General features: G+C 40.0%; 5 protein-coding genes across 5 annotated transcripts; 1 reads left to right on the top strand and 4 right to left on the bottom strand.

Annotated features, from left to right (window-relative positions):
- Window positions 1-1,308: 1,308 nt before the first annotated feature.
- LOC115532957 (gamma-crystallin M1-like) lies at window positions 1,309-2,296 on the bottom strand. The gene is made up of 3 exons (XM_030343086.1): window positions 2,205-2,296; window positions 1,765-2,016; window positions 1,309-1,637 (listed from the first exon to the last, which is right to left on the bottom strand). Exons 1-3 carry the CDS (start codon window positions 2,214-2,216, stop codon window positions 1,362-1,364), a joined length of 540 nt encoding a protein of 179 aa, XP_030198946.1. The 5' UTR covers window positions 2,217-2,296; the 3' UTR covers window positions 1,309-1,361.
- A 2,053-nt stretch (window positions 2,297-4,349) lies between these two features.
- On the bottom strand, window positions 4,350-5,360 carry LOC115532962 (gamma-crystallin M1-like). Its single transcript, XM_030343091.1, has 3 exons — window positions 5,255-5,360; window positions 4,810-5,061; window positions 4,350-4,682 (listed from the first exon to the last, which is right to left on the bottom strand). The coding sequence occupies exons 1-3, from the start codon at window positions 5,264-5,266 to the stop codon at window positions 4,410-4,412; spliced, it is 537 nt and encodes a 178-aa protein (XP_030198951.1). The 5' UTR covers window positions 5,267-5,360; the 3' UTR covers window positions 4,350-4,409.
- A 1,914-nt stretch (window positions 5,361-7,274) lies between these two features.
- On the bottom strand, window positions 7,275-8,119 carry LOC115532968 (gamma-crystallin M3-like). Its single transcript, XM_030343098.1, has 3 exons — window positions 8,036-8,119; window positions 7,715-7,957; window positions 7,275-7,608 (listed from the first exon to the last, which is right to left on the bottom strand). Exons 1-3 carry the CDS (start codon window positions 8,042-8,044, stop codon window positions 7,336-7,338), a joined length of 525 nt encoding a protein of 174 aa, XP_030198958.1. The 5' UTR covers window positions 8,045-8,119; the 3' UTR covers window positions 7,275-7,335.
- Window positions 8,120-11,240: 3,121 nt separating this feature from the next.
- LOC115532966 (gamma-crystallin M3) lies at window positions 11,241-12,585 on the bottom strand. Its single transcript, XM_030343096.1, has 3 exons — window positions 12,507-12,585; window positions 11,705-11,947; window positions 11,241-11,605 (listed from the first exon to the last, which is right to left on the bottom strand). The coding sequence occupies exons 1-3, from the start codon at window positions 12,513-12,515 to the stop codon at window positions 11,330-11,332; spliced, it is 528 nt and encodes a 175-aa protein (XP_030198956.1). The 5' UTR covers window positions 12,516-12,585; the 3' UTR covers window positions 11,241-11,329.
- Window positions 12,586-13,707: 1,122 nt separating this feature from the next.
- Window positions 13,708-15,100, top strand: LOC115532967 (gamma-crystallin M2). The gene is made up of 3 exons (XM_030343097.1): window positions 13,708-13,840; window positions 14,005-14,247; window positions 14,636-15,100. Exons 1-3 carry the CDS (start codon window positions 13,832-13,834, stop codon window positions 14,909-14,911), a joined length of 528 nt encoding a protein of 175 aa, XP_030198957.1. The 5' UTR covers window positions 13,708-13,831; the 3' UTR covers window positions 14,912-15,100.
- The last annotated feature ends 2,424 nt before the right edge of the window (window positions 15,101-17,524 follow it).

The following is a 17,524-nucleotide window of genomic DNA, read 5'->3' as shown; positions in this document are numbered from 1 at the left end:
TTGGTATGCTCATGGTATTCTGTATCTGACATCTGTATGTCATTTAAATTCTACAGCAGGGAGCAACAGAAAATAGTGGAACCATACCAGCAAACTAAATTGTGTTACCATTTCATGCATAAGTGGTTATGTCTATGAAAGTGATTCCTGACAGAATTTAAGTTAATATTATGTTAAAGTCACATATCCAGTGAATTTTCTACAATTTAGCTAAAAATTGTAATCTTCAACGTGTGAGTTAGTAAAGATAAGCAGGAATAACTATTTCACTGTATCTTCTGAATTTTTTTTTAAAGATAAATTATTTAAAAGCAGTTCTTCGAAATGTCCACACCATATCAATAAGTAAATAATTAAATATCAAATGTATGAATAATAAATTGATGAGACAAATAAAGTGGAAAATGTCATTTTTCAAGATTGCATCCAGAACAACAAATTGTGTTCAGTTGTGCTAAAGACTCTGCCAAGGCCAGCCGCGCTAAGCAATCTTTGGGAGATGTTTCAAAACGATTAGTGGGTGTGACCTGAGGAGGTTGAGCATCGATGGTTGGGACCAACCTCCGGATCAAATTTGGTGGCACTACCAATACGTTTATGAGTTAACCTGCTGTTATGTGATAAGAAAATCTGGTGGTGTTTTATCTATTCATAAGTTATGTGCAATTTTGTTATAAGGACATGCCCACTTCCTCACCAAACTAAGTGGTTTGAATAAAAAAATCACCTGTCCCCCAGCCCATAGACGTGCTTCCTTTCAAATGTTATGGTGTTATGTCAATCTATACAGAAGATTAGTACTGCCACATTCACATTGTGCCAATAAGCATGACATGTGAATCAATAATTCCTCAGCCAATGATTAACCTTCCCATCAAATATGTTGCAAATCTGTGCATTGCTTGTTCCCAGGCAGAACACATACTCAAGTGAAACACCAGCTGACTTGCCCTCTATTTAGCCAATTGTCATAAAGAGCCAATAAGATTTTCCTTGGTAAAGAAATATCCATTCTAACCAATTTGGTTATATATGTGATGCGCTTTTAGAGATATCCTGCTCATAGACACAAGCAAACCCCACGCTGCTGTACATGTAATTGCTCAAATTATTCTAAACTTAGCGTATCATAAACATAAATAATTTTTAAAAAATCATGTCATTGATGATTACGAGGTAAGATACAAAAAAAAAAAAAAAGACTGGAAACGTAAACTAGGATATTGATGTAAGCAGATTTTTGTCATGCATTTGTAGTAAATACTTTATCATCTTATTATAGAAGAAATGGATGAGTCAAAGTGCAAATATATGAAATCATAGCATTTTTATTTTATACACATGGTGGCACAAGAAGAAGCTTAACACATGTCAGTGATACGCCTCATGCTCATGAACCTCTGGCCGCTCATGCCCATATCCCTGAAGCTCCTGTACTCTCCGGGCCTCATGTACATCATCCTGCCCTTGTAATGGGGCTGCTCGTACATCAGCCAGTGGCCGTCCATCACGTTGCAGGACTGGCAGTCGGACATGCGGTAACGCTCCTGGATGTTGTCACAGTCGTCCATCATCTCGTTGGACTGACCACCGAAGTCCTCCCTCTCGTAGATCTTCATCCTGAACTGGCCTCTGTGCTGTAATGCAGATATTCAAAGAAAAATGTGAGCAGACTCATAACCTCAATAAATGTACACACTAAACACCAATGTAGAAGTTGAACTGGGAGAGAGTAATGTTTGAACTATTTGTTACTTCTCTTACAAAGGGGATCATTCTGCAGGACCTGATGTTGTCAAACATCATTCCCATGCTCTGCATGCGGTGCATGTCGTTGTACTCTCCCCTCCTCATGAAGAACTGCTGGCCCATGTAGTTGTTCCTCTCATAGAGCATGAAGCAGCCACTCTCCACCCTGCAGGACTGGCACCTGCTCATGTAGGAGGACATATCGGAGCAGTCGCTCATGCACTCATAGGAGCGACCCTGGAAGTTCTTCTCCTCGTAGAAAGTGATCTGAAACAAAAAAAAATCAACCATTGAAGATAATAATAGAACCCTGTACCATTAATGATTGTTATATATATTAAAAATAGCTCATTTAAATTATTATAATATAATCAGATAAAATGTAATTATTTTAGATATAATTTCTTATTGTTATATATATTTTTATTTAAATATTTTACATAAATATTTTTTACCTTGCCCATCATGATGGCGGTGTTGGTTTCTCAGGTGTGTCAGAGATCGGTTGGTGAACTGATACCCTACCTGTGTCAGGCCCATACTTTTATACCACAACAGACTCAAACACTGCCTGACACCCCTATTGTTCAAACAACTGACCCAGCAACATGCTATAGAAATCCATACAGAGGCTTACTCATGCTCTAACATGCTCGAACCTTCCTAATTTAACTTTTGGATGTGACGTTAACTGAAAGCAACACAGCCTCTTTAAGATGGTTCTAATATTAGGTTGGATTATTATGTTTTTCTGGTAATGTTTGATTATTTATTCATGTTTTTATTCAAAAAAATTCAACAAATGGCGGAAATATAACAAATTGGTATTAGACTGGAATTCTCAAGCAATTTTCGCTGTTAAATTATTCATTACTATCTGAAAAAGCTAATGTTGTTAACTCCCAATTTTATTACATGCAATGTAACTTTTGGAACAAAAATTGTATTACATGCAATGTTATAAAATATACAAACGTTTTACGTTACTGATAGTGATTATGTGCAGATTCACCTGTATGTCAAATATTGCTGCTGTCAATTATGGCTTAAATCGTAAAAAAGCCTATATAATCAACCTTCAAGGTCTACATCTTCAATCCAAATTGATCCTAAATTAAATTCACTTATCGAGTGATAAACTGAATTCGCTACAATTCAGCACAATTGCTAAATATTGAACATGTAAATTTGAAAGAACGATGGAATTTTGGTTCGGGCTACAGTTACTTGATAGTTATGTTTAGGGCCATTATGGGCTTACAAACAACTTTTGAAAGCAATATGATCAAATCCACTGTTGTACTCTTTATAGATAGGTTTGTACAGCAGTTATTCTATAGTTCAATGTTCAATAAATAATTAATTATCAAATGTATAAATAATAAATGAGAAGCAAAATATAATGTAAATATGTACAATTTCGAGAATGTTTCGTGAACAAGAAAATGTGGTCCGTAGAGCACAAACCTCCGCCCCCGGACGACAGCACCAAGGCATCCTTTGAGACATTTCAACAGTGTGATCTGGGGAGGTCAACCCCTAATGAGTGGGACCAACCCTACTAACAAATTCTGAGGCAACACTTAAATATATTTAGCAGTACCCTGCTGTTTTGTGCTAAGCAATGCCCACCACACCCCTTTCAGACACTTGGTGAAGGAGTCAGACAACTCTTTCCCGGCCTTTACTAGCCTTCGCACCAAATTTGGAAGTGTTTGGTCTGTTCATTAGTGATGTGCAATTTTGCGATTGGCTAAGTCTAGCCAAGTGGTATGAAAAATTACTCACCTGAACTCCAACCTTTTAGCAAGCTTGCCATGAAATGTTATGGTGTTACGTCAATCCGTTCAGAAGTAATGTGCATTTTTGTAATGTGCCACACTCACTTTTTGCCAATTTGTGTCAATAGTGAATCAGTTATTCCTCAGCCTGGTACGGGTACACCAACCCCACCAAATCCATGAACAACCTTTACAGATATTTAGTTCACAAAGGGACATATAACTACACACAAATGGCACACCCACTGCCAAACCCATGATTTCTAATTGGCGTGAAGATATAATCTGCACTTCCTCAGCCCATGACCACCATCACACCAAATGTTGTGTAAATCGGTATTAATTTTTTTAATATCCTTTTAACGGACATAAACACACAGACACAGACACATGCACACACATACACTTAGGCAAGTGATGCAAGCTTTGGTTTTGTCTAATATAGACTATTGCTCTATAGTCTGGTCCACTACTTCATTGAGTAATATAAGGAAATTGCAGTTGGTCCAGAATAAAGCAACAAGAGTTGCTCTTTCTTGTGGATGGAGAACTAATGTTATTAAAATTCACAAATCATTAGGTTGGTTAGATGTAAAAACTAGATTTCTGTCATTATTGATGGTTTTTATTAAGAATGTCATAATAACGAAATCACCTCCTATTATTTATAGAAATTTGTCTTTCAGTTCATTGGCACATAATTATTCAACAAGGCATGCACTTGGAGGTTGTTTTAGTTTACCAAGATCCAAGACAAAGATTCCACGTAGTTATATATTGGGCAATGCAACAATGGAACGGAGATGGATGAGTCAAAAGTTATGAAATCAATATTTTTTTATTGTCATATTTTGTACACATGGTGGCAAAAGAAGATGCTTAACACATGTCAGTGATACGCCTCATGCTCATGAACCTCTGGCCGCTCATCATCTCCCTGAAGCTCCTGTACTCTCCGGGCCTCATGTACATCATCCTGCCTCTGTACTGGGGCTGCTCGTACATCAGCCAGTGTCCGTCCATCACGTTGCAGGACTGGCAGTCGGACATGCGGTAACGCTCCTGGATGTTGTCACAGTCGTCCATCAGCTCATTGGACTGACCACCGAAGTTCTCCCTCTCGTAGATCTTCATCCTGAACTGGCCTCTGTGCTGTGATGCAGATATTCAAAGAAAAATGTGAGCAGACTCATAACCTAAATGAACATACACACTAAACACAGATGTAGAAGTTGAACTGGGAGTGAGTAATGTTTGAACTATCGGTTACTTCTCTTACAAAGGGGATCATTCTGCAGGACCTGATGTTGTCAAACATCATTCCCATGCTCTGCATGCGGTGCATGTCGTTGTACTCTCCCCTTCTCATGAAGAACTGCTGGCCCATGTAGTTGTTCCTCTCATAGAGCATGAAGCAGCCGCTGTCCACCCTGCAGGACTGGCACCTGCTCATGTAGGAGGACATGTCGGAGCAGTCGCTCATGCACTCATAGGAGCGACCCTGGAAGTTCTTCTCCTCGTAGAAAGTGATCTGAAACAAAACATTGGTCAACCATTGTAGATAATACTGGATTATTTTATCCATTACTGATTAGTATTTATTTGAAAGAAAATCAGCCATCAGTTAATATACTATCATTAAACCATGTATATTAAATAATGTAATATATAATGTATAACTCTTATATATTTATATAAATACATTACATTAAAAAATGTTTTACCTTGCCCATCATGATTGCTTTGGTTACTCAGGTCTGTCAGAGATCGGTTGGTGAACTGATACCCTACCTGTGTCAGACTCATACTTTTATACCAGAACAGACTCAAACACTGCCTGACACCCCTATTTTGCAAACAACTGACCAAGCAACATGCTATAGAAATCCATACAGAGGCTTACTCATGCTCTAACAAGGTCGAACTCTCCTATTATAATCGTGTTCATTGAAAGCGTCGCTGCCTCTTAATGTGGGTTTGAATATAAGATTAAATAATAACGTTTATTTATAAGCATGTGATATATCAATGATGTTTTGATTCTTGATTCATATTTTTTAATTGCATGCTTAAATTATCAAACAAGGTTAGGTTTCCTAAAATACTGAATGGTCATGGGAAACCTGAAAATATGATATATATTTTTACCAGAATACTAAATAGTGTGTATTTATGTTATAAATTATTCCACATTTAATTAGAATTTAAAACTGAAAAACGGTTTGCTGCTTAAAATTGTTCTGAAATAGCTCAATTTTACTTTCTAGTACAATACAATGAGTGAATAAATTACATTGATTGCCTCATTGATATTGATTATGTGCATGTTGTAACTGTATGCCATATATGGCTGCTATTATTTATGGCTGAAATCGTTACATTTAAAAGCCTTAGTCAACTTTATATGTCTACATCTTTGACATAAGATAATGCTCTATCAATGGCTTATCCAGTGATAAGCAGAATTCACTACTTTTTCAGAAAATGGCGAAATCTTTAACATCCTCATCTTCAAAACCATGTATCCGGGGTCGGGTCGCCGGGGCAGCAGCTCTGGCAAGGGGCCCCAGACTTCCCTTTACCAGGCCACATTGACCAGCTCTGACAGGGGGATCCTGAGGCATTCCCAGGCCAGTGTTGAGATATGAATTCTCCAACTAGTCCTGGGTCTAAATCGAGGTCTCCTCCCCAATCTTTAACATGTGATTTAATAAAGTCAAAAGAAAGATGGATTTCAAGTTTGTGTTAAGAGTTGCTTGTTAGTTCTGCTTAGGGGCAACAAGTGCAAAGGACCAACTATTGGCAACCATTTTATTATATTCTCTGTATATTTTTTTATAGATGGAGGATTATCAGTTTTTCCTCAGCCGATCTCTAACCTTCCCAACAAATCTAGTGCCATTCCTTGCCTTGATTGTTCCAATACGAAAACATATTCTCAAAATCAAATTTTCCTTCCAGTATCGCTACTGGATAAGACTGTTGCTCTTGGTTCACCGAGCGAGTACGTGATTAAAACATGATGAAAACAAAATGTATAATAATTAATCATAATACAAAAAATTATAACTGAATACAATGAATACAAAATATAGGCAATATTTATTGAGGTTGTGATCTGTTGCCAAATAGGAGTTTTAGCTTTAGTAGGATAATGCAGGTTCTTGCAAAAGCTTATTCAGTAGTCTTATTTTATTGTCACGGCTGCCCAACTCTGGCCTTTGATCCCCCCGCTGCCTGTCATTCAAATTTGCACCCATGGCGTAACTTATCGACATATCCTGGTCGCAGAACAAACATGGACAGAATATATAGTAAAATGTGTACATTAGATTAAAGGAGGAACATATATTTACTTTGTCCTTTAAGGTACTGCAAAAACTCAATTCAGTAGGGAAACACTAATACCAAAGTTGAAAATGTCATATTCCGCATTTCAAGTAGGCTATTTAAGGTATTTTCCTCTTCCTTTTTGTATCTTATTATATTATATATATTAACATATGTTACAAGCAAAAAAATCGGTGTTGTCAGGTAAGCAACACGATAGAAAAGCAACAAAGAAACACATTATAGTAGGAAGTCCTTAAGTTTTTAATTAAAGTTGCCTTCCTCTGAACATTTTTATAATTCATTTTATAATAACTGTAGGCACCAAGGGTAAACATGCCACCAAGTTATGCCTCTGTTGTCAATACTAAATTAATACAGAAGAAATGGATGAGACGAAGCTGACGAAATGGATGAATTCATAAAATTTTTAATTGAATACAAATTTTTTTCACATGGTGGCAAAAGGGGATGCTTAACACATATCAGTGATACGCCTCATGCTCATGAACCTCTGGCCGCTCATCATATCCCTGAAGCTCCTGTACTCTCCGGGCCTCATGTACATCATCCTGCCTCTGTACTGGGGCTGCTCGTACATCAGCCAGTGTCCGTCCATCACGTGGCAGGACTGGCAGTCGGACATGCGGTAACGATCCTGGATGTTGTCACAGTCGTCCATCATCTCATTGGACTGACCACCGAAGTTCTCCCTCTCGTAGATCTTCATCCTGTACTGGCCCTTGTACTGCAATGGATAATGGGAAATGTTATTAGCCATCAGTTCAAAAGGATTACTCAATAAACAACTGGGATAAAATAACCGTTTATCTTGCAAATGTTGTATATCATACCATGGGGATCATACGGCAGGACCTGATGCCACTGCCCATGCCCATCATGCTCATGTAGTCGGGGTACTCTCCCCTCTTCATGAAGTGCTGGTTTCCCATGTAGTTGTTCCTCTCATAGACCATGAAACAGCCACTCTCCACCCTGCAGGAGTTGCACCTGCTAAGGTGAGAAGACATATCGGCGCAGTCGCTCGTGCCCTCATAGGAGCGGCCCTGGAAGTTTTTGTCCTCGTAGAAAATGATCTGAAAGAAGATGGGTATTAAGCTACAATTTTTTCACAGGTGGTTTTTACTACAGGATGGAAAAGATGAGATGCCTACCTTGCCCATGGTTGCAGGTTTTGGTGGGCCTCTGGATGTTCTGAATTCTCAACGTTGTAACTCTTTCTTTTATACTTGTTTGCGCTAAACGGCATGTAGGGATTTAATTGTGCAAACCCCTGACCAAGCATCATAGCGGCATGCAGAGCGGTGTTGCTGTTAAAAGGATTATGCAACTGCAGGTTATCCAACACTCTATACATGTGTAGTGCGAATGCATTTTTCTGCACTGTATTGTTTTCTTACAAAAGGAGAACAACAGAAGCTTCCAAACATACTGTATCATTTACAGTACACTACAGAAATCCAACAATATTATAAAATAATTGAATTGAATTTAAGTTATAAAAAAGCTGGCCTTGTGTCTTATGATAATTGCCTTAATCATATACATTACAACCACTCACAATTGCATAACAACACAAGGCACAGTCATGGGCCGTATTGGGAAATCCTTTTTTTATGTTATATGATCAATTGGTCAATATTCAATAAGGAAGTTGAAGACAACATACTTTACCGAATGGGTGACAATTCAAAGCAAAAATCAGCACATGAACTGAACAACCATTTTTACCTAATTTATAAAAAATTGACACACCGACAACATCCAACTTTGCCTTTCAATTAGAATAACATTATTTTATACTTTTTCTATTCTTATTTAATACCGCTATGAGATACAGAATCAGCATGTGGGGTGTAGCAGTAGATTTTTGTATTTCCCTTCAAATTAAGTTATATAATTGAAATCAAACCAACAATAGCAATATTGTTTATAGTATGGAATGCACAAAGGAGAATAAGAGCGCCAGTTCTTCAGGTATGAAGACAGGGTGTTCATGTCTCCAGAGAGGCCCTCCTCTACTGCTTCCCAGGATGGCTTACTCAGTAGGATGGCCAAGTCATCTGCATAGCCGTACTTCCTTGATTGTGTAGTAGATAGGTCGTGGAGATAGATGTTTAACAGCATAGGTGCCAGCACTGAGCCTTGTGGGACATCGTCCTTGAGCTTTCTCACCCTACTGCTTTGGCCGTTGCTGGTGTATAGCCGAAAGCTGCGGTACTCGGCATCTCCATTATGAAGCTCACAATGTGCTTGTCTGGGATAGTTCCCAGAAGCTTCACATGTAGTCCACACAGCCAGACAATGTCAAATGCTGCTGTTTGGTCCAGGAAAAAGGTGCCGGCCTTCCCTCCAGCCTGGAAGATTTTCTTCAGGCAGCTGTGGTTCGAACACTGGGTTGAGACGCGCCAGGATAATACGTTTGAGTAGCTTGTATGGAATGCAGAGCAATGAGATGGGCCGGTATCCCTTGGGGTCTTCGCTTGGCTTGTTTGGCTTCAGCAGGGCGATTACCTTGGCAAGGTACCAGATCTTTGCCAGCTTTGAATGTTGGAGACATGTAGAGGGAAAAGAGCACAGCCAGTCGGTTCCCTTCTTGCCGTGGTGTTTAATGTATTCCGGGTTAATTCTGTTTAAACCTGGTGCCTTATGGTCTTAAGGCGTTGGACGGCCTGTGTGATATATGGTGTTGTGTAATCAGGGGATAGGTTGAAATTGCATCCTGGGGGCCCTGAACAGCTCAAGGACTCTCGCTGACGTTGTTCTGGCGAGGTCCTTTTCCTCATTTTAGAAGTGGCCATTACTTTTCTGGAGTGACGCAATGGATTTTTTGGTGATGGAACACTGTACTGGAGTTGTTGACATTCCAGTCAGCTTGTTCATGGTCTGCCACGCCCGGCGGCTGGCGTGTGTGAAGTCGATTGATTCCACAGTCCCTGTCCATCGTTGCCTCTGTTTCTCGATTAGCCTACAGCGTAGACGTCTGCTGCTTTGTCCCTGTCTACGCTGGCTTGTGCTTTTGCATGGGTGCGAAGTAGGTCTTCACATTCATCATCCCAGCAGGGAACGTAGGCTTTGGTATACTGCTTGGGATGTTCTTTTTGGCTGCGGCCAGCAGCATCTTGCAGTACGAGTCGTAGGCATCATTTGGGTTGTTGTGGCACGGGTATGGTAGGCCAGCAGCTGCCTTGTTCAATAGTGTCGTGAAGTGCCTGCCCAGTTTGCCTTGCGGTAGTTCCACCTCTTGGCATTCCTCTCTTGCAATGGTTGGAAAAGGGATGGGATGGTGATGAGAGATGGTCGATGTTGTGACCGGGTGAACATGTCCGGGATGTGTATGACAGGGAGAGGCTGGTTGTTGTTCCATTTTGCCAATTCCAGATCTGGATTGGTGGTGCTGTTCCCTCATGCAGAATAGAAAGTGCAGCTCCTTCGGATCGTATAGGAGTGTCGCCTCAGAAGTAGAGGCCCAGTCTACCTGGAAGTCACCACCAGCACTGGAGCTACTGTAGCCCCATTCTATATGATGGCTATTAAAGTCTCCAAGCAATCCTGCAATCAATTGATAGGCCTGCATCTATTTAATTTCTATCTGCTTCATTTCCAAAATAAGGGTACAGACTATACTTGTGTTGCAGGTAAATGTCTCAGCAGCTTCCCAGAAGGTAAGCTGTCGTGGCATCTCTGTCTATAGATAGATCATTCCCAATGAGAATTTTTCTATGATATAGACTGCAGTTGATTGACTTAGAGAAAAGCATCTGTCTAAGTCTCCATTCCTTTCTAGCCGTATAATTGTATTCAAAGCTGCTCTATATTTGACAGTTGTAAAGAGAGAGACAGCAGACGGAAGCAAGACATTTAAAATAAACAACCTATAATTTGCCCCTCCCTCAATACAATTTCTTTGCAATAAGATGATAACGCTGTGTGATTTATGTTTGAGGAAACATGATTGGATGATCATGATTTATCTCCGACTTCATACACATTTTTCTACCCAAATCAAAAATTGCTGAGTTTTTTGACACCATTACGGCCACGCCTAGAGGTGGATAACTATTGCTGCCTAGCTGAAACTCGACTGATATTCAGGTTGATATTCATTATGAGACGCAGCCGTGAATATTTAGATGATCTCACAGGGATAGTCCCAGTATGTCTATGCACCTCTTCATGAGATTAAAATAGTCGTTATGTCATGCAATGATTGAAGCTTGCAATATTTAAACAGTTTACCATTATGTTGCTTTGCTTTTTCTTCTACAGGCTCTGGTGTATTAATTAATGCACCAGAATGTATGACAGAATACTGTACCATATTAGCAGAGAGATATAAAGAGAATAAAGGGACATTTGTGGATTTAAATCAAGTTTTTATTGTACAAGGTACTACAAGTCCACACAGCATGAGCAATTATGTGCTTGAACAGCATTCCTTTCTATTCTTAACAGGAATCCATGATTCTTCTGAAAGAGTGGAATCTAACTCCATCATATCCCATATCCTTGAAGCTCCTGTACTCTCCTGGTCTCATGTACATCATCCTGCCTCTGTACTGGGGCTGCTCGTACGTCAGCCAGTGTCCGTCCATCACGTGGCAAGACTGGCAGTCGGACATGCTGTAACGATCCTGGATGTTGTCACAGTCCTCCATCATCTCATTGGACTGACCACCGAAGTTCTCCCTCTCGTAGATCTTCATCTTGTACTGGCCCTTGTGCTGTGTTTTTGAATTAAGAAGAAGACGCAATTGGTTAAAATATAATCCATATGAGTAAAACCAGTTGTGTGTTAATCTTTCCTTTATTCTGATACCTACCATGGGGATCATGCGGCAGGATCTGATGCCACTGCACATGCCCATCATGTTCATGTAGTCGGGGTACTCTCCACTCTTCAGGAAGTACTGGTTGCCCATGTAGTTTGTGCGATCGTAGATCACAAAGCAGCCACTCTCGACCTTGCAGGAGTGGCACCTGCTCATGTGAGAGGACATGTCGGCGCAGTCACTCATGCACTCATAGGAGCCACCCTGGAAGTTCCTGTCCTCGTAGAAAGTAATCTGGAAAATGAGATTCAAAATTGAAACGTTTAACAAATTTTATGGCCAGTAAAGGAAGTGGGGGCTGACTGATACAAGCTATCAAGGCTATGGTATCAGACTCTGAGCCAAAAGTTTCTCGGTTAGTGTTTACAGTCTCTTTGCATCTATGAGCAAGATGCCTCATCCCTACCTGCTACAGTTCTTAATGATCTGTATCTCTGGAATCATTTAAGGTTGATTTGGATAGAAGCGCCTGCAACATTGCCAAAAACAGTGACTCTACAATGCTAATGTAGATGCCAATTTAGATTGATGATGTGCACTCTATATAGCTGTTCAGACTATTGTCACTGTTAGTCTCAGCTAAATCCTTCACATTAGTTAGGAGAAAAATATACTTTCTAAATTGTTTCTAAAATGCAGCATTTGATGCAGTTTGTTTATCTGATTAATTGAATGTTGCTGCAATTCCTGGGTTGTAGCTGCAATGTTAAATGTACAATGTGGAAGTCACTTTGGATAAAAGCGTTGGCTAAATAAATGTAATGTAATGGTACAAAATAAAATTCATAGATACCTTGCCCATGTTTGATGGTTTGTTGATGTGCAGTTCTGTCAGAAAGCCATGGCTGCTGGGGCCCTTTTATACTTGTACTGATACGGTAGCAGGGTTTTGTCATTCACATGATGTTGAACCTGATGAATAAGCACATATGCAATTGCTGTTCACTTTATTTGTGCCACTGCGCATTCTAAAAAGAGAGTTGAGTTCAAGATGAGAGGGGTACATGTTGTATTTGTTCATATGCTTAAAGGACATAAATAACATTTACAAAGTGAATATCTGTAGTTTTACTAAGTATTGTGTGTGTGTGTGTGTGTGTGTGTGTGTGTGTGTGTGTGTGTGTGTGTGTGTGTGTGTGTGTGTGTGTGTGTGTGTGTGTGTGTGTGTGTGTGTGTGTGTGTGAGCAGTGCACTGATCAAATATACCAAAATGTTGGTGTAAACCTTAACATTATAAATAAAAGCCACAGGGAATATGCTTTTAGGTCGGGAGATTATTTTGTTCAGTACAACCATGATGCAGAAATTATGGTAGATTCATACCTGATATAGGTATAGCACATGAATCAGCTTTCTAGTTTTTTGTTTGTAAAGGCTTTTATTATCTAAATCAAGACCTGTCTGTGGTTGAAGAAGAATGCAAAGTGAATGCAAAACTAAGCTTGTTTGCAGCTGTATTTTTGGTGATTGCATCACTATTAAATAGAAAGTAATTTATTACAAATTTGTTAGACTTTTTGTAATCAATTTCTTATTAGCTAGAAGTGCTAATAACTAACTTATATTAGTCATACGAGTTTAAATCTCAATAGTATTTCTACTGTATGCACTTGTTAATGTATGAAATACATTTCTTAATATATGAAATGTTGCCTATACCATTAAGCGATTGTCCGCCGTTCCATTAAGAGCAATTTCATTGCACTAAATAAAAACTTAAAAAAAATATTGTCGTAAAAAGTAATAGAATCAGAAACCTTTAGTTACTCCGGGTACTAAAGTAAAAGTCGTACACATAGTACGGCCAATTGCCTTAATACATTTCACTTCTCACCTCGGGCCAATCTTTGATATAATACATTTGAAATCAAACTAAAAAGTATTTTCTGCTGATATGCAAATCAAGCTAATTTAGATGTCAATGGCATCCTCCTGTCAGCACATTCTGCATTTCGATATATAGCACAACCAAGCTGCAGCTGGCTGGAAGCTCACCCTTCCAAAAGAGATTGGTTTTTATCTGATTGTGTTATCTACCTGAATAAGTAAAGGTTAAATAAAATTGGTTTAACCCAACCCCAATTGGTTAAAAAAAAAGGCGGAGCAATATCATTAAGAATGGGGAAGGTAAGGATCGCAAACTAAAAATATTTCCACCACAATCAACTTTTGTTTGCAGTGGTCATCTTTTTTATTTTGATCTTTAGACATGCATATGTCTTTGTGCTGCAGCTTAACAAAACTGTGCAACATACAACGGTCACTCACCAGCACGTTTCCTTTCCCTACAGATCATATTCTTTGAGGACAGGAACTTCCAGGGTCAGTGCTATGAGTGCAGCAGCGACTGCCCGGACCTGAGCTCCTTCTTCAGCCGCTGCGGCTCCATCAGGGTGGAGGGCGGCTGCTGGGTGCTGTACGAACGGCCCAACTACGTGGGCTACCAGTACATCCTGAGCCCAGGGGAGTACCCTGATCAGCAGCAGTGGATGAGCTTCAATGACAACATCAAGTCTTGTCGCTCCATCAAAAATGTAAGCTGAGCGAAACGGTATAGTCACTCTCCAGGGCACCACTGCGATTGTTTATATTTCGATTAGAGTGTTCCTGTACATATTTAACTGGAGTTTAATGTCTTATTAATAACTGGGTGCGATAGAGTACCCGAGCAAAATACCAGTGTGCACTGATCCGGCAGTAATTAGTGGAAGGCCAACAGACAAAAAGGAGAGATAAAGGGCTCATGTTTTGGCAGGGGTTTGCCCATGCCCGTTTATAGGTGGAGGAAACCAGGAAGACAGCCAATAAATCAATCAACAGCGATGGACACACAGAGAGGACAGCATTAGTTAAACAATGAAGAAAAATTATGATTGTAACATCTTATTCTCTTCTTCGCCTGTGTCCTTTTGAATTTTCCAGGTTTATGGAAAGTCCTGGAAGATCAAGTTCTACGATGAGCAGGACTTCGAAGGGCAAAGTGCAGAGTGGACCGAGGACTGCCCATCGGTCTCAGAGGCGTTCAAGTTCAGCGACTTCCACTCCTGCGTGGTGACGGACGGCGCCTGGGCCCTGTACGAGCAGCCAAACTTCAAGGGGCAACAGTACTTCCTGGATCGTGGCGAGTACCACAACTACACCGACTGGGGCGCGCCTTCCCCTGGGGTGGGCTCCTTCCGCAGGATCACAGAGTTCTAGAATCCACCATGGAGGAATTCCGTGATGGAACGAATGAAAACCATCTCTTGGTTTTGAGAGCCTTAGATCATCATCTCAAGTTTTAAAACCTCTCTCTCCTTCCACTCCTTTTCCATTCCAAACTTTCTTCCAGAGTCCACTCTTAAGTGTGTATGCACATTGACATTAAAAGCCTCCAATCTGCAAAGATATTGTTGTCGTGTTATATTCAGTGAGGTTTAGGTAAAAAACATTTGACAAAACCAAGGGAGCCAGGATTGAGTTCTAACCGATACTGAATGCTGGTTTAATATTGTATCGGACTGCTTGTGAATCAAAATAATATCCATACATTTAGCGATGAAATGAATTCCATACACTTTTACCACATTACATTTATGCTTGCTTCCATTGAGGAGACCCGACCAGCTTTAATGTGTTTGATTTATGACTAAATTATAGCAGATTGCCACCTGAGGTTCTCCTTGCTGCTACTTAATCCAACTGATCCCTCGATGAGTTCACAGACATAGTGTCCATGCTTCACTATGGTGTGAGAAGTGGGTCAAAGGTATTGTTTGATTAATGAAAATAAGTCAATTTATTTTGACTTTTGAAAATCTTCATTGTAAAATGAACAGTCAGTGTGGAGGTATTGTGTTGTTGTTTAAACAGTTTTTGGTTCAATCCCTACATACATCTTAAAAAAATGTACATACTTATTGAAGTTGAATATTTGACTTGACTATATCTTTCAGAACAAAAAATGAACAGCAGTGACTATAGTCACTGTTACAGCCATCAACCGGAAACCATGCTATAATCAATGTTTGGCCTATTGACTAGGAAAGAATACTTGTCTTATACATTCTGGAATACAGTCGTGAACATAAAAATATAATTGACTGGTTATTCAAACGTCTTAGAGCTAAAAATGACTTTTGAATTATAGTGTCTCGTAAACCGCAGGAAAACGTCTTGTGGTATAGAGAAGGTGGATAAAGCCTTTGCAATATTTCTACAATTCATATTCCATTCTTTCTCATCAGTCCTTCTACAGCACCAGCTGATCCTGCAACTCCCTGAGATAGTGGGCTTCCCTCGCTAAGATTTGGAAAAAAATAAAATAAAAATTGGTGCATTGGCATTGGTGGCAACTGCTGAAAAAAGAAAAAAATAATCTTAAAAAATGGACTGTGTGATCAAAGCCCATGCCGCCGTCGTATAATTGTACAATAGTTTGTCGACGTGGTATGAAGCATTGAAATGTTGCCACAAATTAAAATGCAAAACCAAAGGATTTGACACCAATAGGACATAATGTAATATTGACTGCCACAATTGAGTTTGCTATTGAAAAGTCGGTTGGTTATTATGATGACCTTTCTTTGAACTCTGAAAGTCGAATTTGACATCTACATAGTGTCATCGCAGATTGGAGCCAATACTTCCAGTGCAAGACATAAGTATATACCCTCCCAGTCACAAAGTTTCTCTCTTAATCAAAGAGCCTGTCTATCAGCTGGTCACAATGAACCAAAATAAACCACTCTGCGTGGTGGTGATTCTCTGGTAACAAATAAACAAACATTTTAGTTTCATATCTAGTTTCTTTGTAATACAGTATGTGTTGGGATAATCTCTAGTCCCAGCCAAGGTCAAGTGATTGTTATGGCATCTGCCGTGGATACTAGCGGGAGCTAGGATCACTCTGTGTGTTTTGTCTGTCGATGTTTTACTGTTGTGGGCGGAGCTAGCGGATTCCAACCTCTCCAGACTCCTCCTTTCTCCTATTCAAACAGACACAGCTGTGGATCATCACAATCAACACTTCCTGCTTATTAACCATGGCTTCTGAACCCTTCCTCGTCAGATCGTCACAGTCTAATTATATACTGGCACTACAGCGGTGTTGTCATTTCCCACCGCCTTAATTGTTCCTAACCAACCCGGTTGGCCTCCTGCATCAACCAGCCTCTGCTCCTTCCCAACAAATAACGATTTAACATATAACATACAACCGCCCGAGTTACTCGTGTGACTTAATTTCCTGGCTTGCAGCACTTATAGCATTCCCGTTTGTCTTCGTGAGTAATTAGCTAGTCATTGTTATTGTTAGATACGTTAGCCTCTTTAGAAAACCAGCACGAAAACAAACAACACAACTTTACATTGAATTGCATTGCCAGCAAGGCCGTGCAATGCATAAATTGGTGACGGGAATAAACTAGCAATGTAATCATGTGTGTAAGAGCATTTAAAATCTACATTAAAATGACCAACGTGGTACAAATACATAGAAAATGAATATCTTTATGGGTGCAGCCAACTTTGCTTTCCTAGTTGTACGATCAACCTCACTGTACTCAGCTGATTCTATGAATCCCTTGTGGGACCAACCAAAAGGTGGCGTTCCTCCGTGAATAGCCGCAAAAAAGCTGTGAGATTTCCCACTTAGCAACTCGTGCGGGTGGTGTGAGGCATCTCAAACACGCCATTACAATCCTCGTCTGTTGTCATGCGTTTGGGCCCCCCCACCCTTGGGCCCAAACAGTTAAGTTATGGAGGAACAACATAAGAGACCAGGGGGGGGGACTCTCCCAAATGTCAATATCCCCCTCTGCTGGAAGTCAC

This window comes from Gadus morhua, chromosome 20 (assembly GCF_902167405.1).
Source record: "Gadus morhua chromosome 20, gadMor3.0, whole genome shotgun sequence".
Lineage (NCBI taxonomy): Eukaryota > Metazoa > Chordata > Actinopteri > Gadiformes > Gadidae > Gadus > Gadus morhua.
Note: the sequence above shows the minus strand (reverse complement) of the source record. Positions and strands in the feature narration are given on the sequence as shown.